At 32.4% G+C, this 23,465-nt stretch overlaps 1 protein-coding gene across 2 annotated transcripts; it reads right to left on the bottom strand.

Moving 5' to 3' along the window:
* Nucleotides 1–12,541: 12,541 nt before the first annotated feature.
* LOC117906899 (disease resistance protein RPV1-like) lies at nucleotides 12,542–22,534 on the bottom strand. 2 transcript variants are annotated; one of them, XM_034820169.1, is made up of 7 exons: nucleotides 21,870–22,534; nucleotides 19,369–20,455; nucleotides 18,899–19,210; nucleotides 17,495–18,805; nucleotides 16,818–17,412; nucleotides 14,829–15,028; nucleotides 12,542–13,116 (listed from the first exon to the last, which is right to left on the bottom strand). In XM_034820169.1, the coding sequence occupies exons 1-6, from the start codon at nucleotides 22,367–22,369 to the stop codon at nucleotides 14,895–14,897; spliced, it is 3,939 nt and encodes a 1,312-aa protein (XP_034676060.1). In that variant the 5' UTR covers nucleotides 22,370–22,534; the 3' UTR covers nucleotides 12,542–13,116; nucleotides 14,829–14,894. The 2 variants fall into 2 exon arrangements, with proteins under 2 accessions (XP_034676060.1, XP_034676061.1); XM_034820170.1 differs by having other exon boundaries at nucleotides 19,369–20,319; nucleotides 21,870–21,953.
* Between the last annotated feature and the right edge of the window lie 931 nt (nucleotides 22,535–23,465).

Genomic DNA, 23,465 nt, shown 5'->3' with positions numbered 1-23,465 from the left:
ATTTTTAAATTATTTAAATTATATGATTAGTGTAAAACTTGTTTTAAAAACTATTTTTTTAACTTAAAAATAAATTTTGAAAAACATGACTATAAGGTTCATATTTTTCTTTTGTTTTAAAAAAATGTTTGAAAATAATTTTTATTTATTCTTTAAAAATTATTTTCAATTTTACCTTATTTTTAAAAATTATTTATAGAGAATAAGTTGAAAACAGATTCTAAATTTTTTAATTAATCAATTTTTTTTATTATTATTACTTGTTTGTTGGTGATATATTATAAAATAAAAAAAGTGATTTTTTATTTTTTTTTTAAATTTTAAAAAATATCAAGTATTTATTTTTTATAAGGAAAAAATACTTGAAGACGTAAGAAATTGTAAAAGTTGAAGTGATTAAATAATAGGTATAGTTGGATACATGTGTAAAGTAATATTATTAGTTTATTATATTCAAAAGTTGAAAATTTTAAATAATAAAATGAGATTATTAATAGATAGAGTGATGGAGAAAGTAATAAAAAGTGATAACTAAAGTATGGAGGAAGAAAAGTATGAGTTGGATGGTTTTAGAAGCTTATAATTAGTATTTGAATGATTATTTATTATAATTTAAAAAGTAATTTAGAATTTTTTATTTTTTAAAAATGTAATAATTAGTTTTTTCAAATTTGTTGAATAGCTTGACTTCACCTCATATTTTTAAATGTATAAAAATAAATGCCGTTGGAAAAAACATGGAATGTAAAAATTTAATAAATTTGAAAAATAAAGAATTAATTTTATTTATAGTGTTGAGGTTTTGATTAAATGTATTTAATTTAAAATAATTCAAAATCTTATTGAATATTTTTCTATTATTTATTTATTATTTTTATTCATATTCATTCTCATAGAAAAATAGGTATTTTGAAGAAATTTCAAATTAATTCTAGAGGAGATGTGACTTAAATTAAGATGAGGAATAAATTAAGAATTGTTTTTAAATAAAATGAGAAAAATAGGAGGATAAAATATAATTAACTCTTTTTATTTTTGTTATTATTTGTTATGAAGTTAATAATAAATTAATTTTTTTAAAAATAACTTAAAAAGATTTGAATAGATTTGAAATATTTACAATTTTTTAATTTTTGGGTTTTAAAGTACTTGACGGGGAGACCCAATTGACAGAACGGATGACGAAGTCGACGAAGAGAAAAAAAAAAGTCGACGAAGTGTCGTTCACGTGGAACGGATGACGTGGTGGGAGGCAGAAAATGACAAAAATGGAGAGACTCGAATGTGGTGGTGCCCACATGTATGATGAGGTGGAGAATGCTAGCAATTGCCTGGTTCCACTTATAGACGGTGGTATTAAGTTTTCCTTGTCATGTGTGGGTCCCAGTGTTGTGGAAATTTGGTAGGGTGATGTGGCTTGTCTAGATTTCTCGTCACGCGTTTCGATAAGGGATGCCGACACCATTAGACACGACTAGATCTCAAAGGTTTGGATAGAATTTTCACATAAATTTATTTATTTATTTTATTATGAATTACAAAACAAAGTTTACCATACCCCGCCTTCATTTAATTCCTAAATTTTAAATTTTATATAGTTATAAAAAAATGATTTTATTTAAAATTTTCATAAAATAAATAAATAAATCCAAAATTTTATATATATTGATGAATTATGAAGTTTTATATTATGAAGTTTGAATCAGTTTTATTGCGCTTTGGGATGTGGAGATTGAGCTTCGATGGACTTTTGAAGAGATCGAGTTGCTCAATGAGCTCGGTTGAACAGACAATAACCTTAAATTTTCTTTATGTGGTGAATGACGATTTTGCTCATTATATATTTAATCCTATTACAATTTTTTGAGTTTTTTTTCTTTCAGAAAGCGCAATCGTAATTGAGAGATTTTTTTTTAAGAACTTCACCATTCCAATCATTCTTTTCTTTTTATTAATGGATTGTTGAGTGTTGATGTACTTCATAGACGTAAAGATCATATTAATCGACAAACCACGTTAAAAATTTCACGTTTTTCTTTATTTTATATTCATGTGGTTTTAGTTAACATATTTGTCACATAGGTTTTTTAATCAGTATCTCACAAAAAATTTTAAAATAATTTTAAAAGGAGGGATGGAAATTTAGACATAATTTATTATTGATATTGCTTAGAAAGAAAAATAGATGTTAGATTGAGATATAAATCAAAGTATAATGATGAATTTTACAATTTATCATTTTTAAAAATTTGGATTTAACTTGAGCTACCACTAGTCAAATCCTGCTAGAGCTAGAATAGATTGAACTTACTCCAAATTTATTTATTTTTTCTCTAAATTATTTCATTTTTGAAATTTTATTTCCTATATTTTTATACCAAAATTTAAATAATAATTAAAATAGTCTTCAAATGGACTATAATACAAAAAAAGCAATAAATTGAATATATAAGGTAAGATAATTTACTTAAAAAAATTATAAGTATATATATAACTAGAAAAAAATTAATATTATACTGTTACTATGTCTGTTTTAGAGAAGCAGTTTGATCGGTTTCAAGAAAACAGTTCATTGTCTTGTTATTTTATTTATTATTATCATTATTACTAATTAATATGAATGTTGATAAAATGCTCTTTATTTCTTTTTATTATTGATTTTGTTCCTTTTAAGAGTGTTATAAATGAACAAAAATTTTAGTATGAATAGCGAATAATTAATTTCTAAGTAAAGTATTTATTACATAAATAAATGGCTAATATTATTTATATCGGCATGATAAGTTAAATGAAGGTCTTATTTATAATTTTTCGCCTTAGCATATATATAGCTTGTTTTGAGAAAATTTGAAAAAAGAAAATAGAAGAAAAACAGGGAAAATAAAAAAAAAATTATGCAATTCCAAAAAGATGATAAGGAAAGAATAAAATGCTAAGTTATGTTTGGTTTTGGGATAGTACTAAGGAAAGAAAACAAAATGTTAAGAAAAATAATATTTGATAGTAATATGAAAAATGCCGATGTTATGTTTGTGTGGACTCCGCATTTCGGCTCATGCGTTTCCCACTCGATGGCGAGCTCCATTTTTATTCGAAAAATTGATTTTTATTAATTATTTGAAAATGACTTGAAGTCGCTTCTTATTTTTGTTTTATTTTTTAAAGGGTAAACAAAATAAGAAAGAAAAACCCTAAGGGGGTGTTTGGTACGTCGGAATAGGGAATGAAAATAATATTTTGTTTTCTTTCCTATTTCTTAATGGAATGGAATGAATTTGATGATTCCATTTCTAGCATTTGGATGAACTTAGGAATGCAATATTGGAATGATTATTTGTTTCCATTCCAATGTTTGATAATAATAGGAATGGAAATGAAAAAGAAATAAATTTACAATAATATCCTTACATATAATTTAAAATATTTTTTATTTTACTTTTATTTAAAAAAAATAAAATTTGAGAGGTTTTTGTTATTAAATAATAAGACTAAAAAATATATATACTCCATAAATAAAAAATTAACCATAAAAATCGTATAACCCTAATGCACAAATATTCAATTATTATTTTTATTAAAATTTGAATAATTTGTCATGCTTAAGTAGTTATAAAATTATATTTTTCAAAAGTTTTGTTTTTGTTTGTTTTTTTCTTTTTATTTTTTTCCTAACCATTAAAAATTTTCAATATTGTAAACACATGAAATCGAAAAATCTTTTTCCAACCATTTCAATTTTTCTCTCCAGTTTCCATTAATACAAGATAAAGAAACATCAAAGATTCCAAACATAAATTAATAATAAAAAAATTAATCGATTTATAGAGAAGAAGAAACACATATAAAGAAGTAGAAGAAGAAAGAGAAAATAAGGTAAACCTGATCGAAGATGTAGAAGAGAGTTTTCAGAACCTAGTTGCAGCAAACAATGACGAATCCTAGATCCAACAATCAAAATGAACATCCAAAACCTTATAAATTAGAAATTGATTTTTTTTTTTTTAAATATCGTGGAAGGTTTAATTGATTCAATTTGGAAGAATCACTTGTTGCAGAGAATTGGATTATGAGTGGGTTTCTAGCTTTGCAAAGAAGATAAGAAGTAAATGATGAATGGATCTCTACCTTTACAAAGAAGATAAACATCGGGTTTGAAGAACAAGATAAGAGGGTAAAATAGTAATTTAGGTTATTTTATATTATCAAATAGGTTTAATGAATCAGAATACCACCTACTTTTAATGAATGCAAATCCGACTCATAAGTTGGATTTGATTTCTGCCGGAATAATTTTTTTATTTCATTTCCGCCTTCTTAACATTTATCCAAACATAGGAATAAGGGAGAAAATGAATGAGATGTCTATTCTCACTCCCTATTCCCGTGTACCAAACACCCCCTAAGTGTGACTCCTTATTTTGGAAAAGGCGATTTGCGAAAAATCGAATCAGGTCGGGGGTCAGGTTACTTATCGGGAAGGTACGGTAAAGACCGTAGCACCCCTCTAAGTCCCTAAAGTCGGGTCTCTATTAATAAAATGTAGCTGATGTGGCAATGATGAGGAAATCAATGAGTACTCAGAGCGATCATGCACATATGAGAATCGAAACACTTAATAAAGAACGACCAAAGTGAGAACGGGGCATACCTTGGTGTTAAACGATCAATGCGCTATCAAGAAAGAGGGTTAGCACACAATTAAAGAATAATCTCAAGTATGTCATAGAGCAGAATGAATCAATCGTGTGTGATAATCAAATCAATCAATCAATCAATCATAAAATCACTTATGTAGGGCCCCCACCAAAACCCGTTTATTTTTGCATGAATTAATTACATAAATTCCATTATTCGGAATTACGGAATTTAATTCATGCTTATTTAAAAAAAAAAACATTTTTAAACAAAACAGAAGAGTTGTGAAGATTGCTTGTCAAAAAGAAAGATGATAGCAACATTTTATTGAAAATGAGATTTTGGAACCTAAAAACCCTAAAGATGAAAAACGAGAGAGTTGGAATTATTTGAAAAGCTAAATTTGAGAAGATATTTGCAAAATGTGATTTGGAGCAATTGTTTTTCAAAAACAGAGATGAGAAGACAGGAAGTGATATGCAGCCCAAAGATGATCGTTCCAGGCCCTTCAGAGTATGCCTTTAGGAACTCTGATTTGAGAAACTGAAGCTGCATCTGTAAACCATAGTTGCCAGCATTGACACTCTCAAGGCATTCAGAGTCAGATGAAATCTCTCCTTTGAATGATAATTCCAAAACGGAAACTGGGCTTGGCTAATAAGCCTCCTCTAAGCTCATAAAAGATTCTGGGTTTGTTCCGGCGCAGCGTGAGGAAACTGAACCTCCACCAGAGGATCCAATTGATGCTTCTTCTAGAATTGAAGCCATTGAGTCACAGCCTAGCAGAATCTCCATTTCTCACCAACAAGATGTCGGCTATTGGTTTAGACTGCTGCTTATTGGTGATTCCAAATGACAAACCAATATCCTCAGTTTCAGAATCAGCTGCAATGTTGGCAACGACACCTCAGGAACCCCATAACTTTGTTCAGACAGATTATTCTCCTCAATTTTGTGCTTCAGTTCACTCAAGATCACACAAACTTCTTGTGCAGTATAATTATTTCCCTGAATCCAAGAAAGGAATGGACGTAGACCTTTGAGAGCCTAGTCTTGAGTTTTTGGGTCCTGAACATACTTGCAACCTCCTTGATGTTTTTATAAGCTCATCTTTTACACTTCCCGGAACAAGTCTGCGAAGAGCAATGCAAGGATGCTGGGATAGGCCTGACTCCTGAAGCTTCTAGAATTGGGTCTTCCCACTTGAGATTTTGAAAACAGTCTCCTCTGAGAAAGGAGTTAACCAAAGCTGAAGGAAATGGTTTGAGGTGTTTCGACTGAGGGTTTCAGGTTTGGGAGATGATGAAGGTTGGGTAGTGATGGAAATGATACGAAAGATAACAAATAAGGTTGGTGATGGATATCAGGGGCATGAAGAGCGAACAGTGGCGTCATTCCTATGTATACGGGTAAGAAATGGGTAAGAAATAGGTATTGACAGATGAAGGTTTAAAGGACATAGGTGTAATGATACGGCTAGGGAAATAATAGACGCCAGTGGTAGTGGGTATGAATTATGGCTGTTCCAACAGACTCTTCAAACCATCGTCCAAGTGAGTTTGCAGAAGGTGGTGAATTCAAAACATCCATGCAACCCCTCCAGTTTGGTGCAGCACTGCATCTATTTCATCACCATCCTTCATTTCAAGCTCATCAGGAGGCTGCTCTCCACGGAGTTGGCGACCATCAAATAAGAATGCAATGGAGTTTAACTCCACTGACTGTCGATCATAGTAAGCAGTCATAAGTTTCCGTAACTGGGTGCTTCTTATGCACCTTTGGAGGCTCCTTCTCAGATTTCTTTGGGGTGGGATTAGCTCGTATAGAGGCATAGACCTTTTTGTACATCTCCCATATGCCATCAGGTTCAATACCTCTCTTTATGTACTCACTAAAGAGTGAGACCGATGCTTCTCTGGTTCGTCTTGATCTTCTGGTTGTGCACCATGGGCCCCATGGCAAGATTTAGCATTGGCTTCATGCCCAGATCCTATGTAAGCATGTGTATCAACAAGCTCTTCACCTGGAACATTAACAACACTTTCAGTGACTTCAATAAGATGTTCAATTACAAGGCACTGCTTAGGGTCATTGTCCACTTGTGAACGGTGTAGTTCAATCTGCAGCTTCTCTTTCTCTTCTTGGAGAGCCCCATGGAATCTCAAATCAGGATACCGACGAGACAGTGACTTCTCCAATACGTCTGCATCCTTCTTTGTACGATCTCGTTTCAGAATAACATTCTGGGCCATCATATCCTCACTATCAAGAGTGTATTCTCCATGGTCTGCATCAATGGCCTGCAAACCTTCCTTCAAGTTCTGAATCTGATGGTCGTGAACCATCGAAATCAATGGCACGAGCTTCAGATACCTATCGATCTCATCCTGAACTGTGCACGGACCATTGCAGCCAATCTTTCAACAAGTGGAGGACGTGAATAGTGGTAAGCTGAGTACCATGGATTTGTATTCATAGCCGACAAATTTTCTTCCTGCAGTTTCACAAGTCTAACTTGAAGTGCTGCAGCAGACTGTTTGTTCTCATGATAATCTAGATTCAAAGCTTGAAGCAACTTTGACCAGGATTCTGGGATTCCTTCAGGAAGATCAAACTCTAGCAAACTTTCCCCAACTGCGGTAGAAGCCATCCACAGACAAACTCGTTGCATTGTATACACGTAGTCGTGCCTTAACAACAGCTTCAGTATCATCAGAATGGGTAATAAGCTTCGAAGCACAATGTGGAAGAGGGGGAAGCGGAGCTATGTATATTCCAAGAAATGGGTATCAAAAGGTGGGGATATGGTGGTGAGGTAGAAGACGGGTATGATAGGCATGAACAATGAGTGGGGTGGCTGAAAAATGATTTAACAAATGAATGGGTATTAATTTATGGGATGAGTGACAGAATATGGAGATATAAAGGGCATGAGGGATGGAAGGTGATGAGAGAAGCATGGGTATTGATTAGTTGGATGAGTGGAAGTGTAGTGATAGAAATGGGCTTGATAGGTGTGAAAGAAAGGATGTGAACAGCATGGGAGAATGTAGGCGTGGAATCAATGGATTGGATGAAGGAGGTTAGTGAAAAATGGGTATAGGGGAGGGGTAAAATAGGCTTAAGAGGTGTAACTGACACCATTAACGTGAGGTGAGTGATTGCAAGGCTGAAGAGTACCGAACCTAGAAGAGTGTCTGAACTTCTCAAAATCACCCTCTAGCTGTTAGTTGGTATTATGATTTCCTCATTTGGTGAGCCTAAGGGTGAACAAGAAGACAGAAAACCAGGTCTTAGAGTGTTTGATCCAACTGTGATGATCTCATCTCTCTCATCAATGGTTGATTCAAGTTGAGCAGATTGACCGTGTAGCTCTGGAGTTCATAGAGTCACACCTAGACCTCTTTTTGCCTCTCTTACACCAGCTGTGTAGTGATTCTCTTACACTTTCAGCAACTAAGGCTTTCTTGCATCGAGATCTCATCTACGTGATAATTATGTTCAGAGGCACAGTGCAGTAGCTACGCCAGAATTGAACAAAAACCCCAGAAGACAATCGGATGATTATCGTTACATGGTTCTTCATGAAGCACGACTACTGTTTAAATCCCCACTGAGACCAGATGAATGCTGCCATCTCAAAGGCATTCTGTGTAACACTTAAAGAAGGAAAAACATTAGAAGGAGCTACTCCTCTCATGCCAGAAGTCTAGGATGTTTTGCTACAATATCAGCAATCTCCTCTAGGAGTTTCTTGGGATATACAGGCCCTGTTGGATTTGATGGTGAACAAAGAATCAGCACCCTTGACTTTTCACTGATTGTGGACTTAAGAACCTCTGGATCCAAGAGAAAATTGTTGGAGATGAGTGTAGGAAGAATTACAGGCGTAGCATCAGCTAACCTTGCCACTCCAGGGTAGCTTACGTAAAATGGACCAGGAATAATAACCTCATCACCTGGTGAACAAACAGCAAGCACAACTTGAAGTACAGATTGCTTGGCTCCATTGATTGTATAACCTTCACGAATCGCATTTATCTCGGCCTCAGCAACAATAGTAAGGGTATCAAAATCAGGTTCCCCTGCTGCCAACCGTATAACTGGAACTCCAACTTGCACAAGTGCAGTTGCCAAATCAGTTATAGCAATTGTTTTTTAAGGCTTCACAGAATTTACTCTTGGGCTCAATGAGATGTCAACCTCCACTTGCTTGGTTATGCCCTCTGCCCTTACATTGGTACCCATTCTAAGGCGCTGCACATGAAACCTTTTCTCCAATGATTTGGAGATCCTCCCTTGTCTTGGCTTCAAGCAATCCCCATCATATCCAAAATCAACAAAACCAATGTGCCAGCTAAACCATCCTCCTCTGATCTTCTTCTGCTGTTCCTTATTTCTTCCTCTGGAAATCAGAATCCTCCTTTTCTCCTACTCGTCTAACTTTACCTCATGGAAGCATGCCAACCAAAATAGACAATCCCAACCAACTGAACCCCAGCTCTGATACTCAGCATCCTAAACACAGCCACAACAGAGGAATAAAAGCGGAAGAAAAGAAAGGAACTGGAGCACAGACGCATAGAACCCAATGATATGGGATCGTCATTTGACCTCATGTCCCTTCTACAACGTACAGAACCCTGTCTTAGTAGCCCATCTCCTTGTATAGACTTCGTGAATACCTTTAACAGGATATCTTATAAAGTGTGACGAGAAGCTCATAGTATAAGATCCTTCTGTTCTTTTTCTTGAAATCTGGACTAGAACAGAGGAATTTGAAGAATGATTCAGCTTGAATTTGACAATTTTCCAGTTATCACAGAGCTCAACTTTTCTATAACATCTTATTCTCTGTTGACACTCTCAGTTGAACATCCAACCCCTGTTCCTGAAGAGACGGTATCTCATGTCTGATGGGTAGGCAACAACTTTGCCCTTGTTGAGGCTCAAATAAGTATCCCGAATCATCAACAACTGAAAGATAACATTAATGCCCTGCTATGACAGTCATTATTTCCGAGCAGAGCGACCAAGCAACTCCATGAGCAAGGCAATATTATCTACTCAAATCCAGAAACCGGGCTCATATGAAAACCAATGACCATGCCAACCAAACCCTTATTTCCAGTCCAAATAAGCTTGAGTGACAATCATCTTCCAGATTAGGAGCAGCCAAAGCTTTCTCAAAGGGTGATACACAGTCCAAGGCATTTTCACAATTCAACACATGTGAGCACAAAAGTATGGGGAATGAAACAGATAAAACAGAGCAAGAACTCAAGAAGTTATCAGGCAAAACCTCATTTCATGAGTGATGAGTGAAATGCCAACTGGTGGGACGAGCAGTAAGCTTTTATGTATTTAATCAAACATCAAGCTCAAAGAAAGTAAACCACATCCCAGTCATTTGAGAGAGAAAACAGAGAAACCAGAGAAAGAACAGAGTAGAATGAACATAATAACAAAACCCATCAAACTATGCTTAAGATCAATGATGTCAAGTGTGGAAAATCAAGAAATGCAAAGTGAAAATGCTCATAATGGTCATACCTGAGCTTCAAGGGAAGATAATACGGCTTGCTTTCCGCTCTAACTCTTTCCGGACACCTCTAGTTTTCAACTCAAAGAACCAGCTTGCAACCTCAAGCTAAAGGATACACCTCGAGAATTCCCATCTCCCCCCCCCCCCCCCCCCCCTAGCTTGCTCTCAAGGCTTAAGAATCACTCTTCTCAGTTCTCTGCTGCTCCTCTCCAGCTCACCCCTCTCTCCGGAAAAGCACCACCTGAAAAGCACCCTGGTTCCTGCAGCTCCTCGCTCCCTTGCAACGGCCTACAACTTTTCTTTGGAATCTTATTGCCACGTGTCGACCTCTCATTGGTCCTCTAAACCACTAGCCTGATTCCTCACCAACCAACCATGAATGGACACGTGGCTCCTTGAGATCGTGACACTTGGCAAAATTGAGCTGCACAAAAAGGAGCCCCAAATGGGGGTCTAAAGTTTGGTTTTCCGAAAATTTAAGGGAAAATACGCAAGAAAGAAAATAGAGAGGAAAAATGAAAGAAAAGAAAAAGTGAAGAAAAATAAAAATTAGATTTAAAGTTAATAAATTAATTTTATATACTTTTTCAAACTCATTTCATTTATTTTTTTCCATTGCATAAATATTAAATAATTTAAAAATATATAATTTTTTAACTAATTTTAATAATATTTGATTTTCATTCTTATTTTGTGTAGTGAAACCAAACATGGGAAAACCATTTTTCTTAATATTTTTTTCTTTTATTAGTATTTTTTGGTAATCAAACATAACATAAAGAAAATCAAATATAATTAAGAGTTCATTTGGTAATGCTTTTAGGAAGCACAGTTGACTTAAAAAGTGTTTTTGAAAAAAAAAAATTAGGTGTTTGACAAATTTTAGGAAACATTTTCAAAAAATTGAAAAATCACTTATAATTATAAAACATCACTTATATGTTTTTCCGAAGAAACACTTGAATGACGATTTTCCTAAAAACATTTCTAAAGAAAACACTTGGTATAAAAATACTACCAAATACATTGTAAAATTAGTTGGAAACTTATATTAGTTAGAAATTTATGCATTTTCAAATTATTTAATCCTTATGTTAAAGAGTTATTGAATGAAATGAGCTTGAAGTAAAGAATAAAAATGATTTATTGATTTATTTTTTTCAATATTCTTTATTTTTTCTTTCCTTCCCATTTTGCCTCTCTTTTTTTTCCCTTACATTTTCCCTCAAATTTTGGGAACCAAACATAACATAAATAAATTTATTTTTTCATATTTGATTTTACCATAAAAAATATGAAAGAAAATCAAATACAATTAACATTAGTCAGAAATTTATGTGCTTTTAAATTTTTAATCTTTATATGGAAAAGATAAAACAAGTTTAAAATAAGATACAAAAATAATTTATTCACTTTAAATATGTTTTTATGTTCCTTCACTTTTTCTTTTTTTATTTTTGCTCTTTAATTCTTTTCCGCTACAATTTCACTCAATTTTTTTGGGAATCAATTATTTTTATTTCTTCAAACTCTGTTCAACTCTATGATATAACATATTAAATAATTTAAAAATACAATTAATTTTAATTATATTTATTTTTTCGTATTTTTAATAATAAAACATTTCCCTCCATATCTTTTTTTTCCTTAATAATTTTCTTGAATTAAAAATAGCTTTCAAGTATTATTTATAGTATTAAATAAAACAAATGTGTTTAGCGTGGATGCCATCTAATAACAAGATTCAATATCAATTAAATTGTTTAAAACATATGCATGACAAAGATTTCCTTGGTTATGTTGTTGCTTCCTCGTCTCGTCTCTCACTCTATAAGTGCCTTTGGAGGCCTTGGATGCCTTCCAAGCAAAGTCCCAAAACTATAGTAACTCTTCCTTGTTGGGGGAGCTCTCCCTTCCTCATTTTTTCTTTCTTCCTTCTTCCTTTATTTCTCCTCCTCTTCCGAAGCTTTCTTTTGTGTCATCTCACTTTGTAGCATCTCCTACTTATATATATATTTTTTTGTGGGGTGAGCTCTCCCTTCCCATTTTTTCCTTCATTTTCTTCCTTCTTCCTCTTGCTCTCCTCTTCCTAAGCTTTCTCTATGGCATACTTGGGCAAGTACTTCAAAACAAATTTTTTACTAAGGTCAAGTGCTTGGGTTGATCTTGACAGTCAACGCAATATCAGTTGGGCAGGTTGCAACTTTGAGCAACTCGTCATCATGGCAATTCAAATAACTCAAATTTCGAACACCAACCACCCAATCAATGAACTCAATGTTTAGCAAGTATGAAGAAACCCATTTCACTATTTATCCGTGGGTTTAAAGATCAATGACATGAACTAAGAAACTTTGAGTAAATGCTAAAAGAAGAATCTCAATAAAATCTAGAACAGAGCAATATATAGGATAAGCTTCACATGAAATCAAAGGATATGAAAGAAGAATAAAACAGTATCAAAACCACAAAATAGTCTAAGATCATCAAAACATGCATGTGGCCTTAGTCATCCACACCCAAATAGGTCAATGACATTTAGAGATCAACATGAAATATAGAAGAACAATAAGAATCTGAATAAGTAAAAAAATCCATAACATTCATACTTGGAAAAGCTCATTTCCAACTTGATCATCCGAGCTTCTAGCTCTCTTCTTTTGTTCTGCTCTTGAAATCTTCTCTTCCAGAATCCGCCGACCCACAAGCCCCCTCATCTTGCTCTATTTCTTCCTTCTCCTATAAGCTTCTACCAGCTCCATTACTCACCCTTCAACGAAGATGTCACCACCCTCAACCACCACCATCGCAAGTTGGTAGTCCTTGCCACACGTCCTAGCATGCAACTCACCTGGAAGCCGTCCCCCATTCCTCCAAATAAAAAAATCCCAGCTATTCCCGGGTGGCCAACGAATATCCCTTGGTTTAAGAGGGGTCTACAGTATACAATGAGAAGTAGATAAGTTATGTAGCTAGACATTTATGTTAGATAAAAAAATCCAATAATTTTATTACTAAAGTTTTAAATTGTTTCAATAACTAAGTTTATAAATTTTTATTTAAAATTTATCCCTAACATGATAACATGATAATGCAAGCAACCATCCCTAAACAAAATTATTTAATAAACATATAAAATATTAAAATAAAATTCAATTTTATAAAAAAAAAATTAAATAGAATATACCTTAAATAATTATGTAGTTATTTGTAAATTATTACCTACTTAATCAAATTTAAAATCAAATAAAAGATATCCCACTACTAAAAATATTTATTAAAATATCAACTACAAAATTACAAACAAATAGAATTTGTTTTATAATATGTATAAGGGTCTAAATAAAATTAATTTTATAAACATGAAATAAGATTAAAACTAAAATAAATAAATATTTTATGAAACATATTTAGTATCTATTTAGTATTTATACTTCTCGCAACCCATAACTTATATTGAGAATTGTAATTCAAAATTCTCATATTATGTTTTAAAAGAAAATATTTTATACACTTTTTTTTAGAGTGTGTTTAATAGTGATTCTAGAAAGTATTTTTATTATTTCTAATATTTGAAAATTCTTATTTTTCAAGTATTAGAAATATTAAAAATACTTCCTAAAATCACTGTCAAATACATTCTTAATTATCTTAACAAATATACCATATGAGAGCAAAATAAGTACTAAAATTTATGCTTCACCTAATTTGACTCTTTAATTGAATTAAGTAATCTAAGAAACATTCATAAATATAAAAAGAATTTAAATGAAAATTTGCCCTACAAAATCAATAACCAAAGAAAAATGAGCTATGGATTATCTTGGAATCCATTAAAATGACATTACGATATTTAATAAAAACCTACCAAAAAATGAACAATTTTCTTATGTAGTATAGTAATACATTAAATAACCATTGTAACAACTCTATCATATCAAGCCAAAGGAACACATCCCAAAAACAATTAGTATGATCCATCTCGTTCTAACGTTAGAAGAGACAACATATACTCAAAGGGCGAACATATTTAGTATATGAGAATAAGAGTGCGTTTGAGAGTATTTTTACTTAAAAGTGTTTTTAGTAGAAGTGTTATCTTGAGTAGTGTTTTTAAGAGAATAAACTATTACATATTTATCTAAAAACAGTACAACTGATTTTTTTTAATATTATAAGTTTTTCAAAATTTAAAAAGTGTTTCCTAAATTTTACCAAATATCTAATATTTTTGTTAAAAATATTTTATAAGTTAAAAGTGTTTTCTAAAATCATTGCCTCTGAGAATGAAAATAAGAATATAAACAAAGACAAATCACAATAGGATGTGGGAAAGAAAACGCCACATCTTGTCAAGAGTGAGTTTCTGTTGCCATTGTCATGAATTTGTCAATTTTATTTTCATTTGTAACAAGTAGAGCAAAAGAAGAAACCACATTTGTCCGAGGCAAATTAAAAGCATAAACCAGCAACAACACCCAACATCTATCAAACTTCAAAAACTCGTTACTAACACCACTAATACCCAAACCCAAAACACTTCTAGAGTTATGATGATATGTTTCCAAAATGTTAGAAATTAAAGTATTGTGGTAAAACAACTTGAAATCAATTTAAGGAAAAGAAACAAAGGAAGTACACAACTCACCAAGAGTTGATATGAGAAGATTTGGGTGCGTATCAAGCATTTGTGTGGCCGGTTCCTCCTCAGCAGTCAGCAGTCAACAGTGGGGTCCCCTTCGTCAGCAGAATAGTAAATAGAGTTCTCTGATTCTGAGCCATCTGTATTAGAGCACCCGCTTCCACTAGGCCCCTCCTTGCGGATTTCTTGAAGAACAACATATTTCCCTGCAGGAGGAGGAGGAGAAAAGATAGAAGACTCTCTGATTCTATTTTATTTATTTATTTATTATTATTATTATTATTATCTTGGGTTATAACTTTTTAATTATACTAGACTAATGAGTTTATCATTTCTATTTAATTATTAAATTATTTTAGAATATTGAAATTTTGGTTTACGGGTTATCACCAATTTTAAACCAATAATCAACAAACATATTTTAAGACTTTGAGATATTTAGTTTTTAATATTTTATTTTATAATATAATTTTTTATACATATTTTATAATAAAATACAAATGATTTAAATGAAACTAAATTTTATCAAAAAAAATTTTAACTACTTCATTAAATTTAAAAATCTAAATATTTAATAAATCTCAAAATCAAATTGAAGATATTCATTCAGTAAAAGTATTTACTAAAATGCCAACTAAAAAAATACAAAAAGAATCATTTTTCAAAATTTATTTTATAATATATATTAGGATTAAAAAAACTAAGTTTACAAACATTAAATAAAATTTAAAATAAAATAAATATTTCATAAAATGTATTTAATACTGTGAGAGCAAAATAAGTAGTTAAATTCATGCTTCACCCAATTTGACTTATAACATAATTAAGCAATTTAAGAATCATATTATAAATATAAAAAAAATTCAAATAAAATTTTAGCCTACAAAATCAATTGCCATAATTTTCTGTGATGATATATACACATTCCAATTTTGCCTTCTAAACTGCATACTTATAATTTTAAAAAATATGAATATACAAGATGATTTAAATTACTTGACCATATCTAATACGACATTTGAGCTTCATATTCTCTTAGCCATGTAACAATATTGAAACTTGTTTAGATATATTTTTTTTTCACTAGTTCTAGTGAATAAAAAACAGAGAAGACGTGACTTGATTTTGTAAAAATATTTTAAATTCAATTTATATAATATTAATTAAATAATTTTAATTGAATTCTTGTTGAAAATGAAAATAATTTTGTAATTATAAATAAATTAAAAATATAAATTTTAGTAAAACATAAATAGTAATATTATAATAAAATCATAAATTACATTTGTAATAGAAAATATACTATTTTATTATATGTTATAAAAAAGGATATTTATAAATTTATAAATTTAAGTTTTAAATTATTTTTAAAAATTAATAAACTTATTAGCAAATAAAATACATTAAGTCTTATTTAGTTTGAAGTTAATTTGTCTAATGAAAAATAATAATAATAATTCTATGTAGAGGAGAAATAATATAATGTGTGTTTGTATATTATTTTTAAAAACCGATAAAAACTTTTACTTGTTTTTTAAAAATTATTTTCTATTTCACTTTGCTTTTAAAAACTAGAAATAAAGAACAATAACCAATAAAAATTTTAACGGTATTATGAATTTTTAAAAATTGTTCTCCATTTTTAAAAACTCCGTCCAACATACTCTAAATATTGCATTTTCTTCTACATTAAATAATTCATTCTGAAAATAAGGAATAAGTCCTAAGATATTTTTAAAATGCAAGATACTTTAAAAAGAAAAAAAAAATGGAGTTTCAGCTTTCAGGTAGATCGAAGTGTGCTGGTGTCAAAATTCCCTCAAAATTTTGGATAATAAAGAACAAATAATTATAATTAAGAGAAAAACACTCAGCCCATTTAAATGACTTGACCATATAAAACACCATATTGCTAGAAGTAGTCTAGATATTTGTTTTTCACTAATTGTATTAAATATTTGAACCTCCAGGAAATAAAAAAGAGAGAATACGTACGTTTCGGCCAATAGAACCTGTAGGGAGAAGCTTGGAAATCACAGGAGACGTCTTGATCTTTTCTGATGGCTTCAGGCCCATGGCTCTGATTCTGTTGGTGATAATTTTTGGAGTATATAAGATGTATCCCACAAATTTCCACTACAGCGACTGTTGTACGTCGTCTACGCTTAGCGTATCGATGCTCACTTGGAATGGCAAACTTAGGGAGATAGGTCACCCACAATGGTGGGTCCGATGTGCTAACATTGTCGCAGCATATACTCCCAGATAATAAATTAGTCAACCGTGTTTCAAAATGGAAACAACTCATTATTTTAATTACCCGTTCAGATTGATCATCATGGGATATCCTCAATTCAAATTGTAGAAAATGACCAACCCGGCCCAAATGAAAAACTGGATACTGACGGAAGAAAACAGCAAATCCCAAGAAATTGTTATCTTCATACCGATTCTTTGGGAGCTCTATTATTGCTTGGCGTCCCATACCCTGATGACTTATCCACTCTGGTATTCCACCACTTCCTGGAATAGCAACTTTAGGTACATGGAAGTACCATAAGGAGTTTGAGTCTATTTCGTATTCACAACTCTGCATAAAAGTAGCATGTAAATCTTATGCCTCGATTTAAAAATAAAAAATAAAAATTAAAGGCCATATATAGAATTCATACTTGACTACGAGATTTTAAGAGGTTGAGGAGAGAAGACCAGAGTGGGCTCGAAGGAGTTGATAAAGTTCCCAGATGTGGACAACCTTGTGCTTCTAAGAATTCTACCCTTGATGGAAGCTCTGGAATTTCTTCAAGCATCTGGCAGCGATTCATCCTAAGCGTTCTCAGGTTAGAGTTTTGGATTATGTTAGTAGGTATGCAAGGAATAGGGCTTTCGCTCACATCTAAAAATCTCAGTGAGGATAGGCACCATAAATCACTAGGAATTGCTCCTTCCATCAGATTGCAACCGCCCAGATCCAGTCCTTCTAAGCAACATTGCAAGCTTCTCAAATTGTCGGGCAAATTGTGGAGCTTCGAACAGTTACGAACACAAAGACTACGAAGATGTGTCAAATTACCAATGCTATCTGGAAGAGTCACAAGCTTCTCACAATTGTTCAATTCCAAGTGTTTAAGACCTTTTAGATGTTCAATTGATGGTGGCAGCTCTGTTATAGGCGTTTTACTTAAAAGAAGTTCTCTTAAGTGTTCCATATCCTCCTTGATTTCTGGAAAAGCCACCAGACTTGAACAGCCATTGAGATTGAGGACTCTAAGTGATTTCAACCCACAAATGCTATTAGGAAGACTCCTCAAATTTTTGCAATTTTCTAGATTTAACTTATAAAGTTTGGTGAGATGACCTATTGAGCATGGTAATTCTTTAATAGCAGTCTTCTTTAGATAAAGAAAGTATAGATTTCCCATATTTTGGATCTCAGGAAACTCCTCAAAATTTGAGCAATCACTTAGATCAAGAACTTCGAGAGCCTCCAAGCACCCAAACGCGTTTGGAAGTTCCTTGATGGCAGTCCTGCTTAAATTAAGACAACATAAACGTTTCAAAACATGGATCTCTAGAAAGTTCTCCAAGTTTGAGCAATCATCGAGGCAAAGATTTTGAGGAGATTCCAAATATCCAAAGCTGTTTGGAAGTTCTTGAATATCAGCCTTCTTTGCTTGGATGAACCTTAGATGTCTCAAATTCCCAAAATTATCCTGAAATTTGTCAAAATTTATGCACCACCAAAGTGAAAGAACTTCAAGAGCTGGCAAGTACTCAATACTGCTTGGTATTTCCTGAATTCCACTCTCACCTAAACGAAGAATCTTCAAACGTTCCATATTTCCACGGATCTCAGGAAATTTCTTCAACCTTTTACAACCCTCGAGGTAAAGCTCCTCAAGATTCGGCATGCTTGATAATTCTGGCATTTTGGTGAGCAATTTTGAGCCACTTAAGTCAATGATCTTTAACTTTCCAAGAACCTGTAACAAAAGGAAGTTTTGATTAATAAATAAATTTTCATGAATTTTAAAATCAATAGAAAGCAAATATATATAACTAAATTACAATGGTACCTTACGCCCTTTCCAAAGTTGTTTTATGGTGCTATCTGTCATGTGGAGCTCAACAAGATTCTCTCCATTAAACTTTGATGGCAAGGCTTGCAAAGGGTATCCATCCCAACAAAGATATCTTAACTCTTGAGAAGGAAACTCGAAGTCTTTGGGAAGGAACACTTTATATGTCTCCATCATAGAACCATAATAAACCCCCCAATGGAGTTTGAGAAATCTTAGTTTCTTCATACTTTCAAAAACCTGTTTATTCACCTGCATTTCTTTTGATCGAGACAAGTCATATGATATGGCTTCAACTTGTTCCATTCCCTGAAAAATAAAATCAGAGAATAAGAAAAGCAAAAAATATGTAAATCCTAGCTAAAGTCAAACAAACATGATTTTTTGGACAAAAAAAGCATGATATTATTGAAGTTTATATCTTCAACTAAAGCTTAACTAAATTCTTGCATTTAATTAAATCTTACCTCTTGTGCAGATAATGCTTTATGAATATCATTTGGATCCCACAATCTGCTCCATTTGCTTGGTTTTCCAAGACATTCTTCGCGAACAATTGTCCAACCCATTTGTTGTATCAAGTCATGCATTTGTACCTCGTTGTAGGAAACAGTTATTAGGCATTTATCATAAAGAACTCCTATGTCACATTTTGCACAATTATCTAATTTTCTCAATATAAAATCTTCAGCTTCTCCCCTGAAGAAGCATGCGATATCAAGGAAAACCTTTTTTTGAGAATCATCAAGCCCATCAAAACTTATTCTAAGCACATCATTAATTTTCCTATTAGGGTTTTTTTTCAATTTCTCTAATGCACTTTTCCATTCATCTAATGTCTTTTTATGAAGAGAAGAACCCAAAACTTCAAGGGCTAAAGGAAGGCCTTGCGCATAATTTACCAAAAGGTTTGACATGTCTACATAATCTTCATGTATGTTTTGTACTTTGAAGGCATGCCAACTAAAGAGTTCAATAGCATCTTCATAACATAACACCTTAGCCTCATATGATGCATCCACCCCATACTCATCTAGCAAATGTTTGTCTCTAGTGGTTATGATGATTCTGCTTCCTCGACCAAACCATTTATAGTTTGCAACCAATCTTTGTACTTGGTCCAAATCATCGACATCATCAAAAACAACAAGAACCTTTTTTGAGCCAAATCTGCCCTTGATCATATTCATTCCATCATTAAGACTTTTTACTTCTGAATGTTCACCCTCCAGAATGCCATGAAGAAGTTCTTGCTGTAATCGAAGTTGATTATTGTGACATTGGGATCTATTTTTGACACCTTCAAGAAAGCTAGCACCATTGAATTGACGTAGGTTATCATTATAAACCATCTTGGCAATAGTAGTTTTGCCAATTCCACCAATTCCATAGATCCCAACCATGCGAACATCATCCAACTGCATTTCTAACAATGATTTTAGTTTTGCCAAGTGAACATCCATTCCAACAATGTGCTTCTCAATAAACAAAGGCTTAGGATTCAATCTTTTGAGGATGTGGTTAATAATTTCCTCAATAGGCTTTGACTCATACCTACCAATTATAAAACACAATGAAAGATGATGTGAGCTATAATAAGTTGCAACAAATAATAAATATGAAGTAAATTTCATATTTTTTATTTTATCTATACAACTAAATTAGAGGTATATAATAGAATGTAATGCAAATGGATCAAAGCATATTTACTAAATTTACAAATCTAAGTAGCATTTCATTAATGTCATATCGATTGAGTATGCATTGGAAAGGAAAAAAGTGAAAAATAAAAAAGTGAAATAATATATCATTTGTGTTAGTTGTTTGGACGGTTCTTACTAAAGTCAACCTCTCTCAAACACAACTACCTTTTTATGATAATAATTCCAATCTTATTACATTGGTGGAGACAACTACTGTTTTGCCAAGTCTAAGCAACCAATTCCCATTCAAGCTTCCCAATCTAGTAGAGTATTTGTTAATTGTAGCACTTGTCACTATTATATGTGACCATATGACTATTTAATCGTTTATTTCACAAACTAACAAGTTGCTCATGATTCGCCTTCATGTCTATTGGTCTCCACGTTTTATCCACTTTCCACTTGTTATATAAACGAAATTGTTCATATCCCAATTTTTTCCTAAAGGAATAGAGTACAATTTTGAGGAAAATTTCTATAGTCCAATTGTCGACAAAAATTGAGAATGGTACTCAACTAGAAAAAAATATTGCAAAAGAATACTTTAAAAGGTAAAAATGCATGTTAAGATAAGGTGCTTCCATTGGAGAAATACAAGACAGATGTGAGACTAGATTTATTAATAACTTCATTCATCACTACAAACATTGAAAATAAAATTATAAATAGAAAGAAAAAAAAAAGAAAAAGGAAGCAGCAGATTTTAATATAGGATGTCCAACTTTGGTTAGCTAGAAAACCAATATGTTAATCCATTTATACACAGAAAGCAACAAGTGTTGAGCTTAGTATTAGCTAATTATCACTGCATTTTAGAATATTAGAAAATGCATCAATAAAGAATGCGAGTTTCATCATAGCACAAAATCAAATACCTTGATATTCGAAGAACCAATTGAACTAAACAAATTTGGCAATAGACAACTTTTCAAAGAAATTGTCTATAAAATTAAGGAAATGAGAGGCGGCCTAACTATAGCATAAGAGATCTGACCTAGCTAGACGGTCGAGGGAAATGTACAAGAATTTTTATATATAGTTAATACGAGATCCATGAGGCTCCTGAAAGAGCACGAATATCAACAGGATCCTATATTTTTTTATGTCGTACTTATTTCTATATTCCGTGTTACTAAAATTTTCGTTTTAACTCTTTTTTTCAAAAGTTAAAATCAATAGTTACAAGTAGCTAATTTAAGAATTCAAAATTCATAGATATACTTAATTATAATTAGAATCAAAAGTTCAAAGGAAGTTGAAATTACTCTTTATCCTTGATCACATGCCAACCACTTAGAGAGCCTGCTTCAGTCATGGCAGCCCTCCACCTTTTCACCTTCTCCTCATCTACAGTTGTTCCGTGCTTCGCAAATGCTTTTCCAAAACTCCCTGTTTTTTTCCGCACATCAGAAGGATTCACATGGTAGAAGACTGGCAGGACTATTTGATTCATTTCTTTTTTGCATTCCATGATCTTTGTAAGCTCATCCAGACACCATTTGGAATCAGCATACCTTTCCGAGAAAACAATTATGGAAAATCTTGATCCTTCAATAGCTCCCAAAAGTTCTTGTGCGATCTCCTCTCCTCTTTGAAGTTTATCATCTCTGAAAGTGTTAATGCCCACCCGTTTCAAATTTTGGAATAGATGATCCGTAAAATTGTAGCGGGTATCTTCCCCTCTAAAACTCAAGAAGACATCGAAGTTGAATTCTCCGGTTGGAGCTAAAGAAGAAGAGGGTTTTTGGGTGCTTGAGGAAGCCATTTTGGGACAGGGGTTGTGGGAACTGGGAGGCTACAAAAGAGTTGAGGATCGACTTGCACACAGTCACTACTAATGTCCCTGAAGAGGGTCTTTGAGTACCCCAAGAGCCTGCGAAACCACAATCACTTTTCACAGCCTCACGTGAAAAAAGCAAACTTTGCCTCCCAGTACTAAAAGCTCCCCCACCATTGTTGGTTCATGTGCTCAGAGGCCTTATTTGTAATTACGTATAAAGAATCACTTTAATGCACCCCCTACTCATAAAAAATATATAGTTAATTTTCATATAAATTATAAGCAATAAAAGTGTTTTTATTTATAATAACATACTATATCATACGAATCATCACGTGGAAATTATAGTGTGGAACTAAAGGTCTATGGATTATTTTCAAAAATAGTTCCCAAACAATAATTTTTTAATAGTTTTTAGATAAAAAATTTATTTGAAAACTTAGAATATTCTTAATCTATTTTTATATTTTTAAAATTTTCTTAAAAAGAATTTTTTATATGTGCAATAAGTGCAACATGTCTTTTTGCTATTGAAATTATGAGAGGGGAATAGAGGCTGAATCAAAGGGCCCCACCAAAGGACTACGACTACTGCATGCCTGCAATTCCACGTGTAGGCTTGTCCGTAAAATTCTAGGGGTCCTATTTAAGATGAGATCATTCAGACAAGAGGCGTGGGAGGTAAATTGTTTGACAAGGCTACAAAGTATAAGGGACCACAAATAATTGTAAAACAATTTTGGACATGAAATAATTCAAAATAATTTTGTAAAATATGATGAATCCCATAAAGACAACAAATATCCCATTTTGGATATGGAATCCCAATTATTGATTTTATAATTTTACATTTTAATTTTTTAATTTTATAGTCACTCCTTAGTATATCTAGATGCATCTTTGGATATTACACAAAGATTTCCCATTTTTACTTGGATTGGATTCGCATGTTAAAATCAAACATAGCCTATCTCTCCCATTGTATCCAAACATGCGATTTTTCAATCCTTTTTCCTTGTCTCGACATTTTATAATATTCTTTTATATTTTTTTACACAACTATGTTATAGATGTCACAAGT

The sequence above is a fragment of the Vitis riparia genome, chromosome 18, assembly GCF_004353265.1.
Source record: "Vitis riparia cultivar Riparia Gloire de Montpellier isolate 1030 chromosome 18, EGFV_Vit.rip_1.0, whole genome shotgun sequence".
NCBI lineage: Eukaryota > Viridiplantae > Streptophyta > Magnoliopsida > Vitales > Vitaceae > Vitis > Vitis riparia.
Note: the sequence above shows the minus strand (reverse complement) of the source record. Positions and strands in the feature narration are given on the sequence as shown.